Source organism: Amphiprion ocellaris, chromosome 14 (assembly GCF_022539595.1).
Source record: "Amphiprion ocellaris isolate individual 3 ecotype Okinawa chromosome 14, ASM2253959v1, whole genome shotgun sequence".
NCBI classification, from domain to species: Eukaryota; Metazoa; Chordata; class Actinopteri; family Pomacentridae; genus Amphiprion; species Amphiprion ocellaris.
Genome location: NC_072779.1, coordinates 9,524,154 through 9,544,519, shown reverse-complemented (window position 1 = coordinate 9,544,519; position 20,366 = coordinate 9,524,154). Strand labels below are relative to the sequence as shown.

Here is a 20,366-nt window from a genome sequence, read left to right as displayed (position 1 = left end):
CACATAAACAGTAACGGTGACAATCATACAGGTCCAAAGCAAGGTGGCAATTGTGTCAGAGTAGGTACCACTTTATGTGGAAGATGATCCTAAAAGTGAGCAGCACACGAACACAATACAATACAATAGTAGAAAAGGACCCAAAGATATATATATTAAGGTTATAGTTTATGTTGAAATAGTGTTAGATTTCCTTTCTGTTCGCGTTAGTGGCCATGTGGGACGTGTGGGGAGTGACGTCACAGAGTAGTGAGCAGCATGATAGCCTAATGAGTGACTGATAAGTCAACAATCAGTAGAGAAATCCTTTGTTAGACGTTGGTTGTGCATGAATCAAAGAAAAACCACAGCCACAGCTACAAGTAAGCAACAATCAACCAAGTCTCTGCTTCTTTTAATCCCATACTCTGGAGAAACTGGCCTCAAGTGGTGTTCTGGCTGACACTCCCTGGTAATAACACAGAACCAGTGCCTAAACCAAGTTCATTATTAATATCTCCATCATAACAATGCAAAACAATAAAACCAATATTGTTTCTGCACAAGACAACTGCAAGCACACACAGGCACTGCATGTAAAAGTTGAATCACAGATTCTGTCTTTACACTGTGTTGGATCTTTTGAACATGACTGAGTTGCAATTTTACGATTCACCTTTGTTTTCTGTTCCCAATAAATCCAACTAACCTGAGGATTTGTTCACAACCTGCCTGTGAGCCAGTTTTAAAGGGATCTGAGTTCTTGTGATTGTTGCCCCATTTGACCTATTTTTCATGGCGTTGCTACATTTTTCATTAAGTCTGTCAGTGTTATAATAAATAAAACCAGCGATCTGAGTTCTTTTTGCCAGTTGTTTACATACACAACAAAGGGCTTTGCTGCAGCTCAGGTTATTAATGTGCAGTTTTACATTCCTAGAAACTCTTTGTCACATCAAAATAGACCTTTTGTGAAGACTAGTAACATCAGTTTTCATGCAGCACAAACTTGAACTGAAAACCACTCTGAGTCCGTTGACTGATTTCATTTCTTAAGCACCTTAATTGGAAACCAATGCACCCAGTCAAGCTGTGACAAAATGGCTAAATGGAAAAGCGTTTCCTCAGGAGAGCTGGAGCATTGTAACTGCATTGTTCCAGCAGTGAACCATTAATTGCTACTACCTCACACTTTATTCTGCATCCCCACCACCTCCCACCCTCTCTCTCTGTCAGCATACTCACCTCCCAGCTCCTCTGTGGAGATGCTGGTGAGCTGGAAGGCTTCGCTGCCTTCCGTCAGGGAGCTGCTCAGATAGTTGTCTGGATAGAGCAGGCCCGCCCGCACATGGTGGAATGGCATCTTCTCCCTGCAGAGCAAACACACAGTCTAAATAAACTTTATATGTGTGTGTGAGCCAGAGAGAGTGAAGAAAAACAAAGGTAAGATGTGTGTCTCTGAGCGTGCATCCAAACCTTGGCTATCAACATGGTCATGAGCCCCCCTTTTTTTTAGAAACACAAGCTCCTGTGTTCCTTCCACACTGCTAATGTTCATTTCTGGGATAAACCACTGTCTCCTATTTCAGAATCACAGTGACAAATTATGTAATCACATTATAATTCAATGGAGTCACAAAAACATGTTCCACGATTATTATTCAGATAAATAACATCAGGTTACAATCAGGGAGTCAGCATCAGCAGCATCTCTCTCATTGTCGTCCTCCTGCTTGCTCCTTGTTAAGTCTCCAAGGTCCACAGAGGAGAAGCACAAAAGTCATGTCAGATATCGTTTCTTGTAACCCCCCTGTCAGATCTGCTGACTTCCAGTCCCACCAGACTCTCTCCAACCACCACCCAGCACCTCACCGACAGACCTCAGGGCCTGACAGGGGCATCAATCAGCTGCGGCCCCCGTTGTCGTACAGTCAGAGCGATTCTCTGCTTTGATTCATGAGAGCTGGCCCTCCGAGGGCTCTCCCAGTGTAATATTTTGACACTTTGGCGATATGCTTCATGTTATATTCTTTTCCAATAGTACATGCTGAAGTGAACTCAGGTTCAGGAAGGGGGAGAGGAAAGATGGGGAGGGAGGAAGCTGTCCCAAGAGTATTTGGATAGAGCTGGCTGCTGCCAGACAGGACAGATAGAGATAGAAGTGGGGATGTCTCTGTAACGGGAAACAGGGCTGAAAAATAAACACTCTCCTCTCCTCTCCTCTCCTCTCCTCTCCTCTCCTCTCCTCTCCTCTCCTCTCCTCTCCTCTCCTCTCCTCTCCTCTCCTCTCCTCTCCTCTCCTCTCCTCTCCTCTCCTCTCCTCTCCTCTCCTCTCCTCTCCTCTCCTCTCCTCTCCTCTCCTCTCCTCTCCTCTCCTCTCCTCTCCTCTCCTCTCCTCTCCTCTCCTCTCCTCTCCTCTCCTCTCCTCTCCTCTCCTCTCCTCTCCTCTCCTCTCCTCTCCTCTCCTCTCCTCTCCTCTCCTCTCCTCTCCTCTCCTCTCCTCTCCTCTCCTCTCCTCTCCTCTCCTCTCCTCTCCTCTCCTCTCCTCTCCTCTCCTCTCCTCTCCTCTCCTCTCCTCTCCTCTCCTCTCCTCTCCTCTCCTCTCCTCTCCTCTCCTCTCCTCTCCTCTCCTCTCCTCTCCTCTCCTCTCCTCTCCTCTCCTCTCCTCTCCTCTCCTCTCCTCTCCTCTCCTCTCCTCTCCTCTCCTCTCCTCTCCTCTCCTCTCCTCTCCTCTCCTCTCCTCTCCTCTCCTCTCCTCTCCTCTCCTCTCCTCTCCTCTCCTCTCCTCTCCTCTCCTCTCCTCTCCTCTCCTCTCCTCTCCTCTCCTCTCCTCTCCTCTCCTCTCCTCTCCTCTCCTCTCCTCTCCTCTCCTCTCCTCTCCGTTCCGTTCCGTTCCGTTCCGTTCCGTTCCGTTCCGTTATTTGAAACTTGAATCCTTTGTGGATCTTGGAATCAGAGCACAGGGAGGGAAAAGGACACAGACAGTGTTAAGATAAAAACAGTGTAAAAGGTTAAGAGCAGTGGGGATAGTCTGCTCAGGTGATCTGTGGTGGAGACCAGGTGTGAAAATTGCATGTGTGCATGAGACAGAGATAGACGGCAAACAGTGTGTTGTGTGCAGTAATGGTATTTATGCTGCACGTAGTTTGTGAGCTCTGAGGAAAAATTTGCTCTTCGGTCCATCTGCTCCTGGATCTGCTCTTGTCCCACCTGCACATTAAAAGTACTCTGGTCACCACGGCAACATGTAGCTGTTCTGCAGGTATGAACTCAACATGATGCAACCACACACACACACACACACACACACACACACACACACACACACACACACACACACACACGGATCATTTTTCTATTACTACCTGCAATTACCATTAAGAAGACATTCTTGCTCTGCAAAATTAAAATTAAAGCTTTAATTCAAACATAAAAGCACCATTGCTCAACTGAATAGACTCAAAGGTTAAGTTGCACTTTATCAAACTTGCCTGCACCTTTTTGGATTAATTTAATTTTCATTTCATGTTTTATTTATTTTCTTCCTTTTTTTTTTACATTAACCTGTAGAGCACTTTAAATAACCTCCGTTTCTGATATAGTGGGATAAATGAACAAACTTGCTGCAGCTACACTCGTTCTGGTATGAGGAATAGGTGGTGGTGACTAATATCAGCTAATTGGCTTTTTAACAGACACTGCATTTGCTGACTTTATGACATATTGTGCAATATTTTCCATTTTCCAAAATTATCATAATTAGTGGTCATGCTGCCTGCTGATTAACAAACAATATATAGTCTCACTCTAAAGGCATTTGTGGAGCATGTTTACATCAATTAAATATCACCACATTTATTCTGAGATTTGGTTCACTTTGAAGATTGACAATCCACTGACAGCACTAAAGCTTATTTAGCAACAGGCAACAGGTCAGAGTTCATGAAAAGGTTATTTAATCTGAACTGTCATAAAGTCAAAAGACAAGGTGGAGGAATGCTGTTTTAAGTCAAATTTGTGTTCATGTATACTGATCAGCAGAAACATTAAAACCACCTGCTTCTGTTGCTATAAGAACTCTAAACCATCAACGCAGAGCCTCCACAAGACCTCTGAAGGTATCCTGTGGTATTAAGACAACAGCAGCAGATCCTTAAAGTCCTGTCAGTTGTGAAGTGGAGCCTCATTGGATCGGATTTATTTCTCCAGCACATCCCACTAGATTAGATTGAGATGTGGGGAATTTGAAGGTTAAGTCAACACCTTGAACTATTTGTCATCTTCCTAAAACCATTTCTGAACAGTGTTTGCAGAGCGGCAGGCAGCATTAAGCTGCTGAAAGAGGCCACTGCTGTTAGGAAATGCCATGAAGGGACATGGTCTGCAACAGCGTTTAGGAGGGTCAAACAGGAACCACATGAATGCCAGGAGCCGAGCTTTCCCAGCAGGCTGTTGCCTCGAGCATCGCACTGCTTCTACTGGCTCGCACGGCTCCCATAGTTCATCCTGCTGCCATCTCTCCTCCACACGATTCACTGGACCAGGCCTCTTTCATTCATCGCTCCACGCTCCAGTTCAGATGCTCACATGCCCTTTCTAGGCGCGTTCAGCAGAGGAGATGAGTCGGCATGAGCACTCTCACCAGTCTGCAGCCTCGCAGCTCCGTACGCAGGAAGCTCTGATGCGCTTTAGGTTCTGACACCTTTCTATCGCAGCCAGTTTTAAGGTTTTCAGCTCTTCTGTTGGATCAGCCCACACAGGCCATCCGTCACTCCTCACACGCATCAGTGAGTCTTGGGCACCCATGACCCTGGTGCTGGTTCACCAGTTGTCCTTCTTGGATCATTTTTGGTGGGTATTTACTACAACATGCTCTGACCCGATCATCCAGCCGTCACAATTTGTCAAAGTCGCTTAGAGCTTTAGACTTCCCTTCAGGGGTCGCCACAGCGATTCACCTGCTTTCATCTAACCTCATCCTCTGCATCCTCTTCTCTCACACCAACTTACTTCATGTCTTCTTTCACTAGATCCATAAACCTCCTCTTTGGTCTTCCTATAGGCCACCTGCCTGGTGGTTCTAAACTCAGCATCCTTCTGTCGATCTATTCACTATCCCTCCTCTGTACATGTCCCAATCATCTCACTCTGGTTTCTCTGGCTTTATCTCCAAAACATCTAACCTGCACTGTCCCTCTGATGAACTCAATCCTGATCCTATCCATTCTGGTGACTCCCAAAGAAAACCTCAATGTTTTAATCTCTGCTACCTTCACCTCCGCCTCCTGTCTTTTCCTCAGTGCCACTGTCTAAACCATACAACTTCACTGGTCTCACCACTGCTTTGTACACCTTTCCTTTCATATGGTGACGTTACTATTCATAATCTTAAACTAATAAGACTCCTACCTTCTACTATGGTAGTACAGAGACAGAGAAGTAGGTGGAGGAAATATTTAAAGTCTTACCACTTGTTGCACTTTGGTTCCTGTCAGTCCAAATGTAACTGGCCAGTGGAGACACAACACTAACACCCACCCACATGAGACGTTTGTGTCAAAGCTGAAACACCAAACTGTAAAAATTAATCAGCAAAACTCAAGAAAAAAATTGCAGAAGAGAGTTCCTGATCAGCAAAAGAAAGGTGAGAATATCATAATCAAATGTAGTGCCCTTGTGTAACTTTATTGCAAGCTTTGCCTCGGATTTATTCAATTTATTTTCATTCACTTTAAAGTTATTTATTAGTTTTTGATTCTTTGGAGATTTCGCTCAATTATTATGACAAATATTTAATCCCAAACATGTGACTGCAGCACTACGAATGCTCTCCAGTCTAAAAATGGGTGCCATTAACCACACAGTTTAACAACATCTCTCTCTCTTTGCTCTCAGGGATGAATTTTTGCTTCACCTTCCAGTGTGATGCTTCAAAACAACAATAAGCATTTTTGATTTGTGGTCCATAATAAATCACGTGTGTAACCCAACCATTAACACTGGCATGTACAGTATGTGCAGATAGCACACGTTACGCATGCAGATTATTTATGGGTATGTATCATGTTTTCGTGATCTGTTATGAATATATTTAGTCCATGAAAAAATGATTTGAGAAATAATTGCAAAAATAAATAACAGTTACACCGAACAAGTAATGAAGATTTAATGGCTGATTATTAGCCATAGCGGGGCCAAATCTTTCAACTCCTCAAATTAAACAGGATGCAGAAACCATTTAATCGGCGGACAAATTAATAAGACATATGATACGAAATTAACACAAGAATATATTTCAACAGTCCATCTGCTCTCGCAATTGTTCCCCTGACAGAAACACCCACTCACTCATGGCAAAACCCAGCAGACACGCAAAAATCAAACAGTCACACATTGATTCTCTCTCTTTTTTTCTTCCTGTATCACTCGCTATTACTTTTCCATATATTTATGGATTTTTTTTCTACTCGTGAAACCACTGATTGTTGTCACAGAGATGGACATGAGAGCTGACGAGGACAGACTTCAGCAGAAAACCTCCATCTGATTAGCTTCATTGCCTGGCTGGGAGCGGGAACAGGAGTACAGCACAAAGACAGGTGTGTGTTTGTACGTGTGGGTGGGTGGGTGTGTGTGTGTGTGTGTGTGTGTGTGTGGGGGGGGGTTAAAGGGGATGAAAGGAGCGAATGGAAACAGGCAGACTGACAGTGTTTGAACTGTGGGGTCACCTGCACCCCAGGGAGTACAGTTTCAAGCCCTGTAGCCTGGTGATCAGAGCGAATTTAAGCTCAGAGAGGAGAGGCTGAGCTGAAGGGAGAATAGCAGCTGAGACTGGGCCAAAAGCTGGGAACGGAGAGAAAGGAGAATCATGTTTTTGTCTCACCTCCCTCACCTCGTCCCTATGGAGTGAAATGCATTAGCAGAATGGCAGGAAAGAGCTGAGGGGTCACACAACAACATTTTTTTCCCTCCCCAGCATCACAAACAGGCAACTCTAACAAGACAACACATTACCAAAATCAAGCTCTCTCTCCGTCAGATCAATGAAAACAGGTTGTTACTTCAACCGCAGCCACCAATTAACAAAACATGAAAAGCTGCATGATTTAACTTCATCCAAGGCCCCTCTGATGTGCATGAGATCTGGTAGCTGTCCAAAGGGACTCAGATAGCAGAAAAAAAAAATCAACAGATTATTCTCTTTTTACTTCAAGCCACTAAAACATCAGTTAGCTCTTCATGTCATCTCCAGTTTTGGAGTGAAGGGCCTCTTCCACCAGCCAAAAATAATAAAAGAGACCACATTTGATCAGCCGAAGCACCAGCGTTGGATAAACTGCCAGTCTGTGATCTGTCACCTCCTCAGTGGGAACAAGCCACACAAAATGGACAGCGGATGGATCAAAAAAGGTTACATCAACCAACAGTAAACTGCTTCCTATTAGATTTTACACATTCTAACACTACCACTAATAACAGTGATGAATGGAGTTTGAATCATTTGCTTTCCTGCCTCTGCACAATGTCACATTGTCCTCTTGAAGTCACCTTGGGTGAAGACATGCAGCCACCACACAGCTGGGATTCTCTGCTGTCTTTCTCTTACCCATCAATGCTGCCTTCTAACAACGATTCCACAACAGAGGCGCTGGATGGGCTGTCCATCCTGTCGCCTACAGCCTCCTCTCCTGGAGTTCAGCCTGGGTCATCCAGTGCGCAGTGTCTGACCCGCTCGGCTGCTGTGGAGCTTCACCACCAGTCCAGCCACCGGAGATGTGAGCCTTTGATCTTCTGTCAGGAGGTCTGAAAGACGCGCCCTGGAAGTTAAAAGAGTCCCACCCGACGTGGGGGGAATAAGGAACTGGACACCCCCTGATGGTTTTGCCACGTTGCGCGGATCTGCAGCGGCGGTTGGAGCGCAGCTGGACTCAGACCGCCTGACGCTCCAAGCTGCTGCTACATGTCACTCTCACCGCACCGAGGATGGGGTGTCCGAGAATATATATATATAATTTAAAAAACCACAATACAGCTCCCCACCATCCGCTCCCATCCACAGGCGGCTCCCCTCCAGGGTTTCCGATGATGAATGTGTGCGAGGCAGGTGACAGATTTGGCCATCATGCTTTATGACTGTGGACTTTGAGAGCATCTGGCAACGAGAACGAATACAATTGGGCTTCAGACTGCAGCCAGTCCCCATTTATCAGAACCAATAGGCAAACAGGCTGAGTGAACAGGCTGATAAAGCCACCAAGCATGATGTATATAGTGTGTGATGGAGTGCTTTACACCCCGCTGCGTGTTGAAACAATTATACTGTAATTACACTTATGGCGCGTGTGTGATGGACCTATAATCACCCAATCAAACCCGCACAGCGCGCACTGACGCGCACACAAGCAGCTGGAAAGAGATTTTGAGAAACAGTTGGAACAGTCGTGGCACTAAATGCAAACACTCACAGACACACACACTCACATCTCTATGGTTTGAGTTTGTCAGCCATTAAAACAGCACAGCAGACTGAGGTCTATATATCCAAGGCGCGCACACGCCCCGCACATCCACACAGATCACAACAGGTGCAGTCTCCTGCGCGGCTCTGCGGCCGCCACAGGGACGCTCTAATCACCTTTATCACCTTTAACACACCAACTCAGAGGTGACACACTCACTGACCGTCGGGGTAAAACGCCTACCTGCCCGTGAAACGTCTGCGTCCTCCGGTGCGAGAGTCTCCCCCTTTCGGTTAGAACCCCGTCGGCGGAGAGGCTGAGGGTGTTTTGATTTGCCAAGATGCGTTTAGGCTGTTTGCATCCGTCCTGTGCTCTTGAGGAGTCCGTCCGACACCCAAAGATGGACTCATTCAGTCTCTGTGTTGGACCTGCCTCGGGAAATTCACCCGTGTCATGCGCTCCGCACTTTTTAGATAGTTATGTCAAAAAATATCAACTGGTTAGATGAGGAAGAAGAGGGGGAGGAGGAGGAGGAGGAGGAGGAGGAGGAGGACGAAGGTGGTTGTCCGTTTTAGCTGAAGCCCCACATGAATATCCGCTTTCTCTACATCTCACTTCTCATCGCCATGTCTTGAGAATTTTGGGGGGGATGAAGCAGTTGGTAGGTAGAGTGCCAAATCTTCGTCCTATCAGCTCGCCCAGACGGACGCCACCCAGCCGCCCACGGGTCTGGGTCTGAGAACCGGTGCTGCTGCTGCTGCTGCTGTTGCTTCTGTTTCTGCTGCCTCTTATTAAGATGAAGAAAGAGGAAGGAAAAAATACGATTTTAAAATTCTACTCTGTCGAATCAAGACCGCGGAGAAGAGAGAATGAGGAGGATGAGGAGGAGGAGGAGGATGCCCGGCTTGGAGCGCACATCGGTCAGGCAGCGGAGGGATCGGAAGGGATCTCCCGACGCTCCCGGTGCATTTATCTCGGCAACTCCCGGTGACAGAGTTAACCCATTTATCGGTGCTGTCCGGTGAGGGAGGGGCCAAGGCATGGAGGTGGTGGTGGTGGTGGTGGTGGTGGTGGTGGTGGGGGAGGGGGGGGGGGGGCAAACTGAGTGTAGGTGAGCTGTGGAAACAATGCAGCGCCGTGGAGCTGCTCTCAGGTGTGAGGGAGACTGTGAGGTCCGAGCAATTAAGGTTTCAATGGATCAGAGAGGCAGCAGCAGCAGCCTCTCCCCTGGGGGACTGTATATGTGTGTAGTGTGTGTAGTGTGTGTAGTGTGTGAGTGCGTGTGTGTTTTCATTTAGCCATCCTTCACAGCCATAAGAGTCATTGATGACCAATTATGGTGCTTTAGGAAATGACATCAGCCGCAGTACTTAAATGATGCAGTGTCTCCAGCACCCCCCTCCTCTTTCCTACAAACCAACCATCCTAAATTTTCTTCCCCCCTCCTCATTCCTCCATCCATGATCATTCCTTCTGATCATGTGTGTTTTCTGCCTCTGATTAGAAAACCCCCCAACAGCATCCCACTTACACTCCTCCCCTTCTACTAATTATATAATAGTCTTCTGCTTCCCCCCTCAGCACTGGGACCGCAGCAGCTCAATTGCAGTCGTAGCCTTGAAGTTGAAAACTGTTTCCCCCCCGCGCTGCTGCTGCTGTTATAATTAAAAGTGCATCTTCTCAAAGCAGCCTATCTGTCCTCCTTGCGCTGATTGCAAAGGGTTAATAAATTATGTGTGCGCCTCTGGGGTGCAGCAGCGTGATGGGCCACTACACTGCTGTTTTCCCAAAGGGACTTGAGGCGTCAGAGAAAAGTAAAAACAATTGAGTCGAGGCTGCTCCACGCCAGCGCTGTGGTTCTATCTAATGAGGGCCAGCAAAGGTTTTCAAGGGATTTTCTGGAGAATCGTGTGAAAATCGGAGCATTCTGAGTCATTAAATGCATCCTTTTATTCTCATGCTGAGGAGCTGGAAGTTGCCTGTCTGTCTGTGATTTGGGTTTTTAGTTTTTTTTTTGGCGCTGTCCGTGGTGCTGAAGGGCTCCGTTTGTCTGGCAGAGGCAGGACGAATGAAGGTGAAGTGATGCTTCTCTTGTCAGCGTTTAGAAGCAACCCTGCCTGCATGGCTGCGACTTCTGCAGCTCCAGATTAGATTTGAGCTTGTTCAAAGGCACAGGGGTTGTCTCAGGGGAGAGTTAGAGGCTGTTTCTTTTCCATGCATCACCCTTAATTCTGTAATAAATCCACAAATATGCATTAATAAGCACTTATCTTAAATCATAGCAATATGATCACATTCCAATCCCACAATAACAATTTATAACCACTTTGTGAACTTTTAAATTACTAAAATGACCTGCTCCTTTGGGCATTGAAGAGTCAAATTAAAGGAAAAAACAACACAAAGTGTGTTTTGTTAACAGTAGAAGATGAAAGCTTTCAATATATATGTACATTCTTTTCTAGCATGTGACAGCTATCCTAAGCATGGGTATGCTGCTAGTACTTATCATTATAACATTGTTCAACCCATATTTCAATTCCAACAAGACTTTTATCCTGTACTATGGCTGCAATGAATAGCTGATTACTTATTTATCAAACAAAAATGCCAGAAATCCTCTTATTCTGGCTTCTTGCTTGTGAAATTGTCTTGCCTTTCTTTTTGCATGTCGTAGCAAATTTGAGGGTTTTGGTCTGTTAGTTGGACAAAACAAGCTGTTTGACGATATCATCTTGCGCTCCGGGATACTGCGATGGATATTTTGTGGCTGTTTTCTGATGTTTAACAGATTGAACGATTAGGTGATTAATTGAGGAGATAATCTACACAGAGCTGCAGTGACAAAATGAGAAATGGAAAAATGAAAGATAGAACTTGAAGGTGGCTGTAAAACGAAAGACAAAACAAACCTCCACTGCTGCTTCTGTGCTCCCTGTTGCAGATTCTTTACCTCTAGTGGAGCAATGAGGAACATTTTTTATAAAAGCCGTTGTCTCACTTGGTTGTTTTGATGATGATGTAAAAGGTTGAAAAAACTTAAAATGTCTCAGAAGTGTTCATTTTGGTGATTTACATCATCCTCATCAAACTGTTTTCCACATCGGCAGGCCTAAAAGGTAGACTTTGACTTTTTTAACCTCTGTTGAATCAAGGTTTTACTGCAGTGATTCTAAAATATATAATAGCAAATTGTGGAATGTGACAATTAAAACCAGTAAAATCCTCTGCTGGAGCTCATCCAGGTGTCATTCTCTGATGGTCTCCATATAACTGGAATCCATCTGCTGTCCTAAACGTCCACTTTGCCAAGTCTTTTTTTCCACAGCAAGAAGGACACAGCTGTGCAGCCAGTGTCATGGCCAGGTGATAATCTAAATCTCATGGTGAGTTGAGAAATCCAATTTACTGCATTTGTTTGAGGTGGGCAGTGGTGGAGTGGGGCTGGATCGGTGACACACTGTTTATTATGCTGCAAACATTTGCAGTTCATTCACAAGAAGAAAAATAACCCCCCACTCTGTCACATCATAACAAAATGTCAGCAGCTCCTTTTTGTGCTCCCTTCAATACGAACCTCTCCACTGAGCCTAAGAAGGTGACTTATTTTCAGCATCCTGATGCAGGGTGCTGCAGCTCCCCACTGACTGAATAATACGCCTCATCCTGAGCATTACATGGATCGTACATTCACAATTGGATCCCGCCAAGTGACCTAAGAGAATTGACAATTGGCAAAAACCTCGGGCTGCAGGACTATGAAGAGAGGAGTGGGTGAGTGGAAGTGTAAATCATCAAACAGAGCTGCAGGGACACGCTAACATGCATTCTGACCTCACAACAGATCAATACACGGAGTCACGTCTCCAATCAGAAGTGGTCGCCGTGTTTTTTTGTAATGTTTACTCTGTCAGACCATTTATCACTCGCTAATAGAGATCCGCTTTCATCCTGTCTCCTGAGCTTTAATCACTACATAAATGAGACCATGACTAAAACATAGCCTAGAGAGACAGACTTAACACTGTATTTTTTTAATTAGACTGTTGACAGTGGAGAGTGCCAAGAAATTACACGGGATGACACACAATGAAAAGGTCTTAAGAAGGCCGGGGGGCTGCCACCAAGAAGACTCGAATTGAGTCAAATTTATTCAGTAAATAAGTAAAATATCAGTACTTAATGTCCCACATTTAAAACAAAATGATGCATGCAGCGGATCAGAACGAGAAACAGGCCAGAGTGAATATACAAACTGAAGGAGGCTCTGCTGAGGTCACAGTACAGCAGCCTTCTGAACAAGAACATTAGCATTTCAAAGTTCATGTTCAGATATGGCAATTTATTTCCTCCACTAGAGTGAAAGGTGGTGATAATGTGCTGTTTTAATAGCCTCCGTCCGAGTGGTGCATTTTCAGAATGAAAGGATTATCTCGAAGGGCACCAAAGTTTGTGATTTCAATTGAGTCTTGTGATGATAAAGCTTCGACTGGAGATAATGTGACATGAAATGTAAGTTTGAGCTTAAGAAGACATCGCTCTCTTGACTGTATATATGCGTCTGTGGTGCTTAAAATACGTTTTCACATAAATTGGGTCTGTTATGAAGACTTGCAGAGGAGCGGTGCCTTGATCTTGTTTCTTGTTCCCACATGAAGTGGAAACCTGAGAAAGCAGATTACGGTTTCAGATCACAACCCTGCTGTATAATAGATTCACCATCTCCCCAAATCCAGCCTCATTTTCATTAGCATTTAAATATCGTCATCATCCATTCCACTCCACATCCCCGCCATAGCTATTTCATTCCTGCAGCTATGATGACCTTCCATGGGGGAAAAAAAATACAGGATCCCGTCAGGCAGAGTTTTGCACTGTAGGCATCACAGAAAATTAAATTTAAAATCCTTGCGCAGGTTAATTCACATTCACCCATGCACCCGGGATTGCGAACAGGACGAGATACTAAACAATCAGTGATTTAATACCTTAGTGTAAGTAAATTACTGATGAATGAACAAGAGACAAGGTGGAGCGAGAGGCAGAGATCAGGAGAAATCTGTGGTGAAACAGGTGAGCGCTGGAAACGAACCAGACTCTATAACACATGACATTGCAGCTCGAAAAGGTCAGCCAGCGAAACAATAAGCCCAGCCATGCTGTGCTTATAAAAAAACAAAAAGCTCAAACTGCTCCTCAAACACACAAAAGAATATAGGTTCTGTATAGAAATAATACTCTTAAAAGCCGGGGGGCAAAACCTAAAGTCTGCAGCACCACATGAATAATGCAGCACTGACTGGATTTCACTTCTAGACCTTTGGAGGAAGGAGTGTGTGCACGTGGGAGAGGGAAGTGGAGAGTGGCCAGCTGCTTGCAGATGTGACATTGAAACATTAAGAAAGATAATGAACATCATGAGACATTTAGCTTTGCACAATAAAAATGAGGCTGTCGCGTAGGTTGTGGGAAATGTGAACAGAATAGAAGATTAATAGGGAATTTCTTTTGCATTGTTTTGTCTGGGGCATTTATTTGGGTATTAATATTTGAATGCAAAACCGATATGATGTCTGAGCAAGTCTGATCACATTACATTACTAGACTAATGAAGGTAGTTTATAAGGCTGAGCAGTTTTACAAGAAGTCATTTGTCCAGGTTTTATTCTGTCATTTATTGTGTCCTCATTACAGATTACACGCAAACACAACTGAGATATTTTTCCAGCACTATTACACCACCATTCTTCCCCCACTTTCTTTTTTTTTCCAGCTGCAGCTCCTGCATTTCCTTTGCAGATTGAATTATGGAGAAATTGCACCCATCAACATCACACTCAAAAATGAAGCGATTTTAAAATGCACGGTTGCAAGTATATTGGAGCTAAGCATTTTTTCCCCACCACCACCAAAGTGCTGTATTTGCATAATGAAAACACAGTTTGAGCTGTAACACGCAAACTAGGACAGAGTGCTTCTGAGGAAGTCAATGACGCTTTACCTGCTCGCTGTTTGTAAACTGGGAGCCACACATCCAAAGTAAAGTGTGTTTGACAGCCTGTAATGACATTAGCCACGGTAACTTTAACATAGTTTGCTGGCCCTGCTGTCCAAAGAGCAGAAAATTAGGAATTGCTGCCCACTTCCGAGGAGTGACAGGCGAAGCGAGAGTCGGTCGAACTGCTAACGAGCTAGCCATGCACTGCGACTCTCCTGATGACCTGCATGCACCTGCTGCAGACATGATGTATTCTCAAAATGTAACACTGCTTCCATTTGGAGATTACGGGGTGACTCATCATCTGCCTTAAATAGACGGATACACTTAGGGATACACATGCCACACAAACACACACACACCAGAATGCACAGACACACTGTATTTCAATATGACATCCTGCCACTTTGTCAGTCTTGTTCATTGTGGATACGCCTGATCCAAAGATCCATCCCTTATGTTCTTCCCAGATTTCATTTCCTCGTTTAATTATCTCGTAATGTTTTGGTAAATTAAAAGCTCATTTTATCCCAGAGTTTCCCCAAGCATTCAATAGGAGCTGCTAAGGTCTGGAGCCACTTAATTTTTAATGGGTTTCAGGGGGAAGTTTTAATGCAGCACTTTGGTCTAAATGTTATTCCACCTGAGAAATACAAAAAATAAAAAAAAGAGATAGAAATCGTATCATTTTTTACATGAAATGCTCAACTGTGATGCACAAAATACCAGCTATGGGAACCTTTGATGCAAAAATATCAGAATCAGCCTTCAAAAATCCCGTATCAGCCGAACCTTAACAGACACAGACACACACACACACACACACACACACACACACACACACACACACACACACACACACACACACACGACATGAATAAATCTCACACCTTGGCGGGTTTAAGCTGTTCTAGTCTGTTTTCTCTTCTAAGCCAGGCAGCTGCCAGTCCATCATCCCTTCAGACACCCGAATTCAGCAGCAGCATTTTCTTCTTATCCCATCTGGTTCCAAATGGTTTGAGTTTGAATCAGCCTGAATTTATATCTGGAAGACACACAGTACATGGGCTGAGTCAACAAACTAATAAAAACATTTCACTGGGCATACATTTGTGCTTCTGTATCTAAATGTATCTCAGTGTGTAATAGTATTAAAAGCAACAGTAAAGGCGCGCAATCGAATCTGATTCAATTGAAGCTGTGGAAGGGTAAATACAAACCCGCAGTAAGATGCAACAGCAAAAAGAAAAATGAAAAAATAACTAAATCAATAAGATAAAATGAAACTGCAGCAGAGTGGCCTGGCTTTGTCTGAGAGGGGCTCCTTTAAGAACTTGTGCACATTAGACACACACAGACTCACACCCGTAGGCTCACATAAAAACACACAGTAAAACCCTATTATCCACCTACACACACACACACACACACTACCACATGCTGGTAACAGACCCAAATGAGGTTTAATTAAAACACGATTAAATTACTTTTAATTTCTGATACGGTAATGCTGCTGGCATCACTGCTGCTCTGTGAGGAAGTCTGAAGGATGAAATTAACAGGATTACAAGTTCATCTGAGCCCCAAAAACTTCACGACTCACAAAGCAAACAAACAATACAGAGAACACAATGACGGGTGATTAAAGCCGGCCATTAAAATAACACTACTCATAAGAAGTGAGGGAAAAAGCTTTAAATGTGGATATCAAAGGCTACAGTAAAGTGGACTGCACACTTTTTGTTTTTATATTGTTTACCCAAGCAGAGTAAATCCCCATAGACCCTACATGTTAAAATGGCCCAACTTTACAGCAGAAATAAATGTATTTACAGCCTGGTGCAAAAAACAAACTTGGCATCTAATTTCCCTGTTAATGGCAACTGTTAAGAGGTGAACTTTTATAGTACTCACCAGTAGGACAGTCTATAACCTGCCTCAGCTCCATCTCTTCACTCATTTTTGGTTTCACCACCACGAGGAGTCAGGAACTGCAAGCTTGCCACCACACTGAGCTCCACAACCGCTGTTCAGGAAACCTATAGGTGAAGAAATGTTGGATTCATCCATGTTTATACACAGTAAAGATGTTTGTCTAAAGGTATTTTTATTCTGTCCTCTAAAAAACAAATGCTTTTCGATTAAATGTGTAGGAAACTCATCCAGCATATAAACAGAAACAGCATCAACAAACAGCCAAAGACACACAACACTGCAGTGCTTTATATTAGTGCTTCATTATTTGTGCTATAAAGCATATTATATTATACAGAATATTCATGATGTGCTATGTAGGACTGTAGATATTTGTTGTTACGATCATTTTATCTTCCTCAGTATTCTCATATGACTGGATCTACAGGGTGGATGAAATTTATGAAAAAACTTTCCACCCAAAGCACCTTATTTGAGCAGATAGATTTCAAAGATAGTGACGCATGGACAAGATTTTATTTTATCTCAGACTTTCTACATCTGTCCTCTGCGGCTTGGAGTAGGTCCTCTGGGAAGAATTTAAATGGGCAATACACTTTTGTCTTCATAGTCTATAGCAGCGTGTCAAAACAGTCTGGAGATTATTGCAAGTGAAGACCGCTCCCTGCGGCTAATAATTCTCTTGTCAATAATGCATGAAGTCATATAAATCACAATATGTCTGTTTATCTGGCCTCCCCAAGGTCATTCTCCCTTTTCGTCTCCTTCTTCTTCTCATCTATTTCTCATCCTGCACCCCTCATTTCTTCCCAACTATTGCTGTCTAAATGTTGCACCTCATCATCCTTTCATTCCGGCTCCTCGTTCTGTCTACCAACACTTTCTCAACCGCGTAAATAAATGATGACCGTCTTGGCGTGATTCTAAGTTAGTTTGTTTTCTCAGAGAGAAACTCAGGCTGCAAAAATCAAGTATTTCTGCTCTGCTGAAGGGCACATCTGTGTGTGTGTGTGTCTGTATGTGTGTGTGTGTGTGTGTGTGTGTGTGTGTACACTGCACACCTGTAAATGCAAGCACATGTGCAAATTTAGCCAGCAAACACACACACACACACACAGAGTCGGTGCGACAGTGCAGCTACACCCCTGAATCCCTGCTGAGCCATCACAAGTCACGGCTCTCTAAATTAAATAACATCAAATTAGATTAAAGCAAATGAAACAACACTGACGAGCAGAGGGACGAGAGGATGGAAGGGTTTTGCAGAGAAGGGAAGGAGAGCGGGGAGAGGTGTGAAAGAGAGGAGGCAACAGTTTCTATAGATTTAAGGTGAAAGAGAGGTCGTGGAAAGAGGGAGAAGGGTGAGGGAGGCGAGAGGAAAGGGGGAAGGTGAAGTTAAGGAGAGAAAAAGTGAACTAAGGAAGGAGAAGAGAGAGGAGGGACAGGTTAGAGCAAACAAACACTTAATGAGGAGCCAGGAGGACCTTCAGTATGTGTGTTTAAATCAGTATCATCTTCTTTTATATGAAGGGGAAATTACGTGATGGAAAAACACATTGTTTCATGCAGGGCAAACTCATCAGACTCAAGCAACAGGAATAGCAATCTCAGCTGCCATGGGAATCACCATGGCAACATATTAGCTTTATGAGTCATGTGTTCATCAAACTAGGAGATGAAACATTATCAGACGTTTGACAGCAAAATGTGCCAGTCAGAAGATCGCTTGGTTGAGCGCGGCGTTCCAACAAAAGGCTGTTTAGTTCCGTTCGAGTTGTGCTGAAGGGCCGTGACGACACTGTGGAGTGCCGCTATTCCAATGCAGAGAATATTTTGCAACTACATTTTTTTTTTTTTTCTCTGAGCGATGCTGCTCCTCTCTGGTAGTGAAGTGGCCTATAAAGTTGCCTCTGCTGCAGGTGAATAGAAGCACCGTGTTTCCTCAGGTATTAATATCACCCCTGGGAGGGAGCACTAAACTGGAGATGGAGGCAGACGACCGTGGAGGGGATCTTCATTCGGTGGTGGGCAGTAAATCAACTCCTGCTGGAGGCGCGTGGAGGCTGAAGCCAGAGAGTGTGATGGAGCTCCACCTCCCATTGGCTGCAACCTGTCCCACTCACCCCAATCCGTCGACCTCTCTTCCCCCTTAACTTCCCCCTTCCCCCCTTCCACTTTCCGCCCTTGCAGCCGTTTCCCTACAAAGCATGCCTAAACCCTCCTCATTGCATTCCACTGCTTCTCCCTTAGATTTCATTTTCCTCACCTCTCCCTCCACTGACTTGATTTTCTCAGTTTGTCGCTGACAGTTGCCTTTTCTCATCATCCACGTCTCCCTCAATTTCTACCCCATCCTCGCTTCTCACTTCCTGTTGGCGCTGTCCCCAGAGACACGGAAAAGGAGGTCAGCTTTGTCACAACATAGGTTCACGTTTCATTGCCAGAGCTTCGGAGCTGCCAGGATACAGGATTGATGGTTTGGGGGTTTTGTGTTGGCCCAGAGAGGAGAAATCATCATCTGTGGAGAAACGCATGCATAGAAAGCCAAAGATAGCCAGGTAGGAAGCAGAGAAGCACAGAAATCTATCTGTCTGTGTAAAGTTGTTGTGGTGAACATTTTGGTGGTGTTATATAAGTAACATCAGGCAGTTGTGGAGTCATATTTCTGTCCAACTGATGAATGCAAGTCTGATATTAACACTCTTTCCAGCCGTTTTAAACATCTTTCACTCTAACTGCTAAATGCGACAATCACCAGCTACGTTCAAACCCAATATTTGATGCTTGAAAAATGTTGTATTCACTGTTTGTTGGATGCTTTTCACAAAAACATCTGCTGACTGAAATCAGGACTGATTAGAGCAGAGAGAATGAATGAAAACAACAACCAAAACATTGATCTGAAGTGGAACTGAGCATTTAGGTGATAATTCTTTGCTGTTTCAGACCATTTTCCAATTAGGTACTGGTTGCACCATAGAATCATTGTACTAGTGCAGCACATGAAATAAATATGGCATCTCTTGGAGCGTCTTTGCTTGACTGACAGACGTCTTACACTGAACGGTGGTGGTTGCTGCTCGCTGTCTCCATCTCAGCTGCACCTCACAGCCCAGCTTAACAGCAAACATGATGGCCGTGCAAATAAAATCCACCTCAAGGCCTAAATACTCTCAAAAAGTCAATCATCACATCGATATTTTTTCACGACTAATATGATCTTATGCTGTACTGTAGTTTTTATGTGTCATAAACATTGAGTGTTTGTAGGTTTTCTCCCACGTGTTTTGGTTCATGATTTGTTTCATGTTTACTGACAAACAACGTGTCTTTGAACTGAATTGAATGCAAGGAGACGGTGGTAATGAATGGGATGCAGTTAGTGTGGAGTTCATTAATACTGATGAGTAAAGTGTAGATCAGCAACATCAAGCAGGTGTTAGCACAAACACACACACACACACACACACACACACACACACACACACACACACACACACACACACACACACACACACACACACACACACACACGCACGCACGCACGCACGCACACACACACACACACACGTACAGAGTCAGATGGGAATAAATGGGCCGAGCCAAGGATGGAAAACAAGGCATAACGGTAGAATTTGCCCTTGTTTGGACGAGAACAGCGGTCAAAGGTCTCCATCTGTTGCCAGTTTTATGTCCCACATTAAAATCTGTCAATAATTCCTTCATAACATCACTTGTGCTGGTCACAATTCAACCACATGGCACACCCCTTCATCTACAATAACATCTGAATGGATAGATGTGTGTATGATGGTGTTCTTGGTGAGATCAATTAAATGTGTAAAAATAAAATTTAGATCCCTTTGTGTATGTCTGGGATGACATTGAACTGGCACGCCATCTGTTAACAGCTTGTGAAGAATAAGTAAACATACAGTACGTGCACCATCCCTTCTGCATGTAAACATGCACAGATGCTCATGAACACACTGGAT

General features: G+C 44.2%; 1 protein-coding gene across 2 annotated transcripts in view; it reads right to left on the bottom strand.

Moving 5' to 3' along the window:
* The window catches only part of caln2 (calneuron 2), a 31,721-nt gene extending 22,249 nt beyond the window's left edge, over positions 1-9,472 (bottom strand). Inside the window, exons 1-2 of one of the 2 annotated variants that reach the window (XM_023287559.3) lie at positions 8,682-9,472; positions 1,225-1,349 (exon numbers count right to left, since the gene is read on the bottom strand). In XM_023287559.3, coding sequence (XP_023143327.1) covers positions 1,225-1,342 — 118 coding nt within the window. In that variant the 5' untranslated portion in view covers positions 1,343-1,349; positions 8,682-9,472. Of the gene's footprint in view, positions 1-1,224; positions 1,350-7,585; positions 8,657-8,681 lie in introns of those variants that run through there. The other variant, XM_035955946.2, reaches the window with a different exon arrangement.
* Between the last annotated feature and the right edge of the window lie 10,894 nt (positions 9,473-20,366).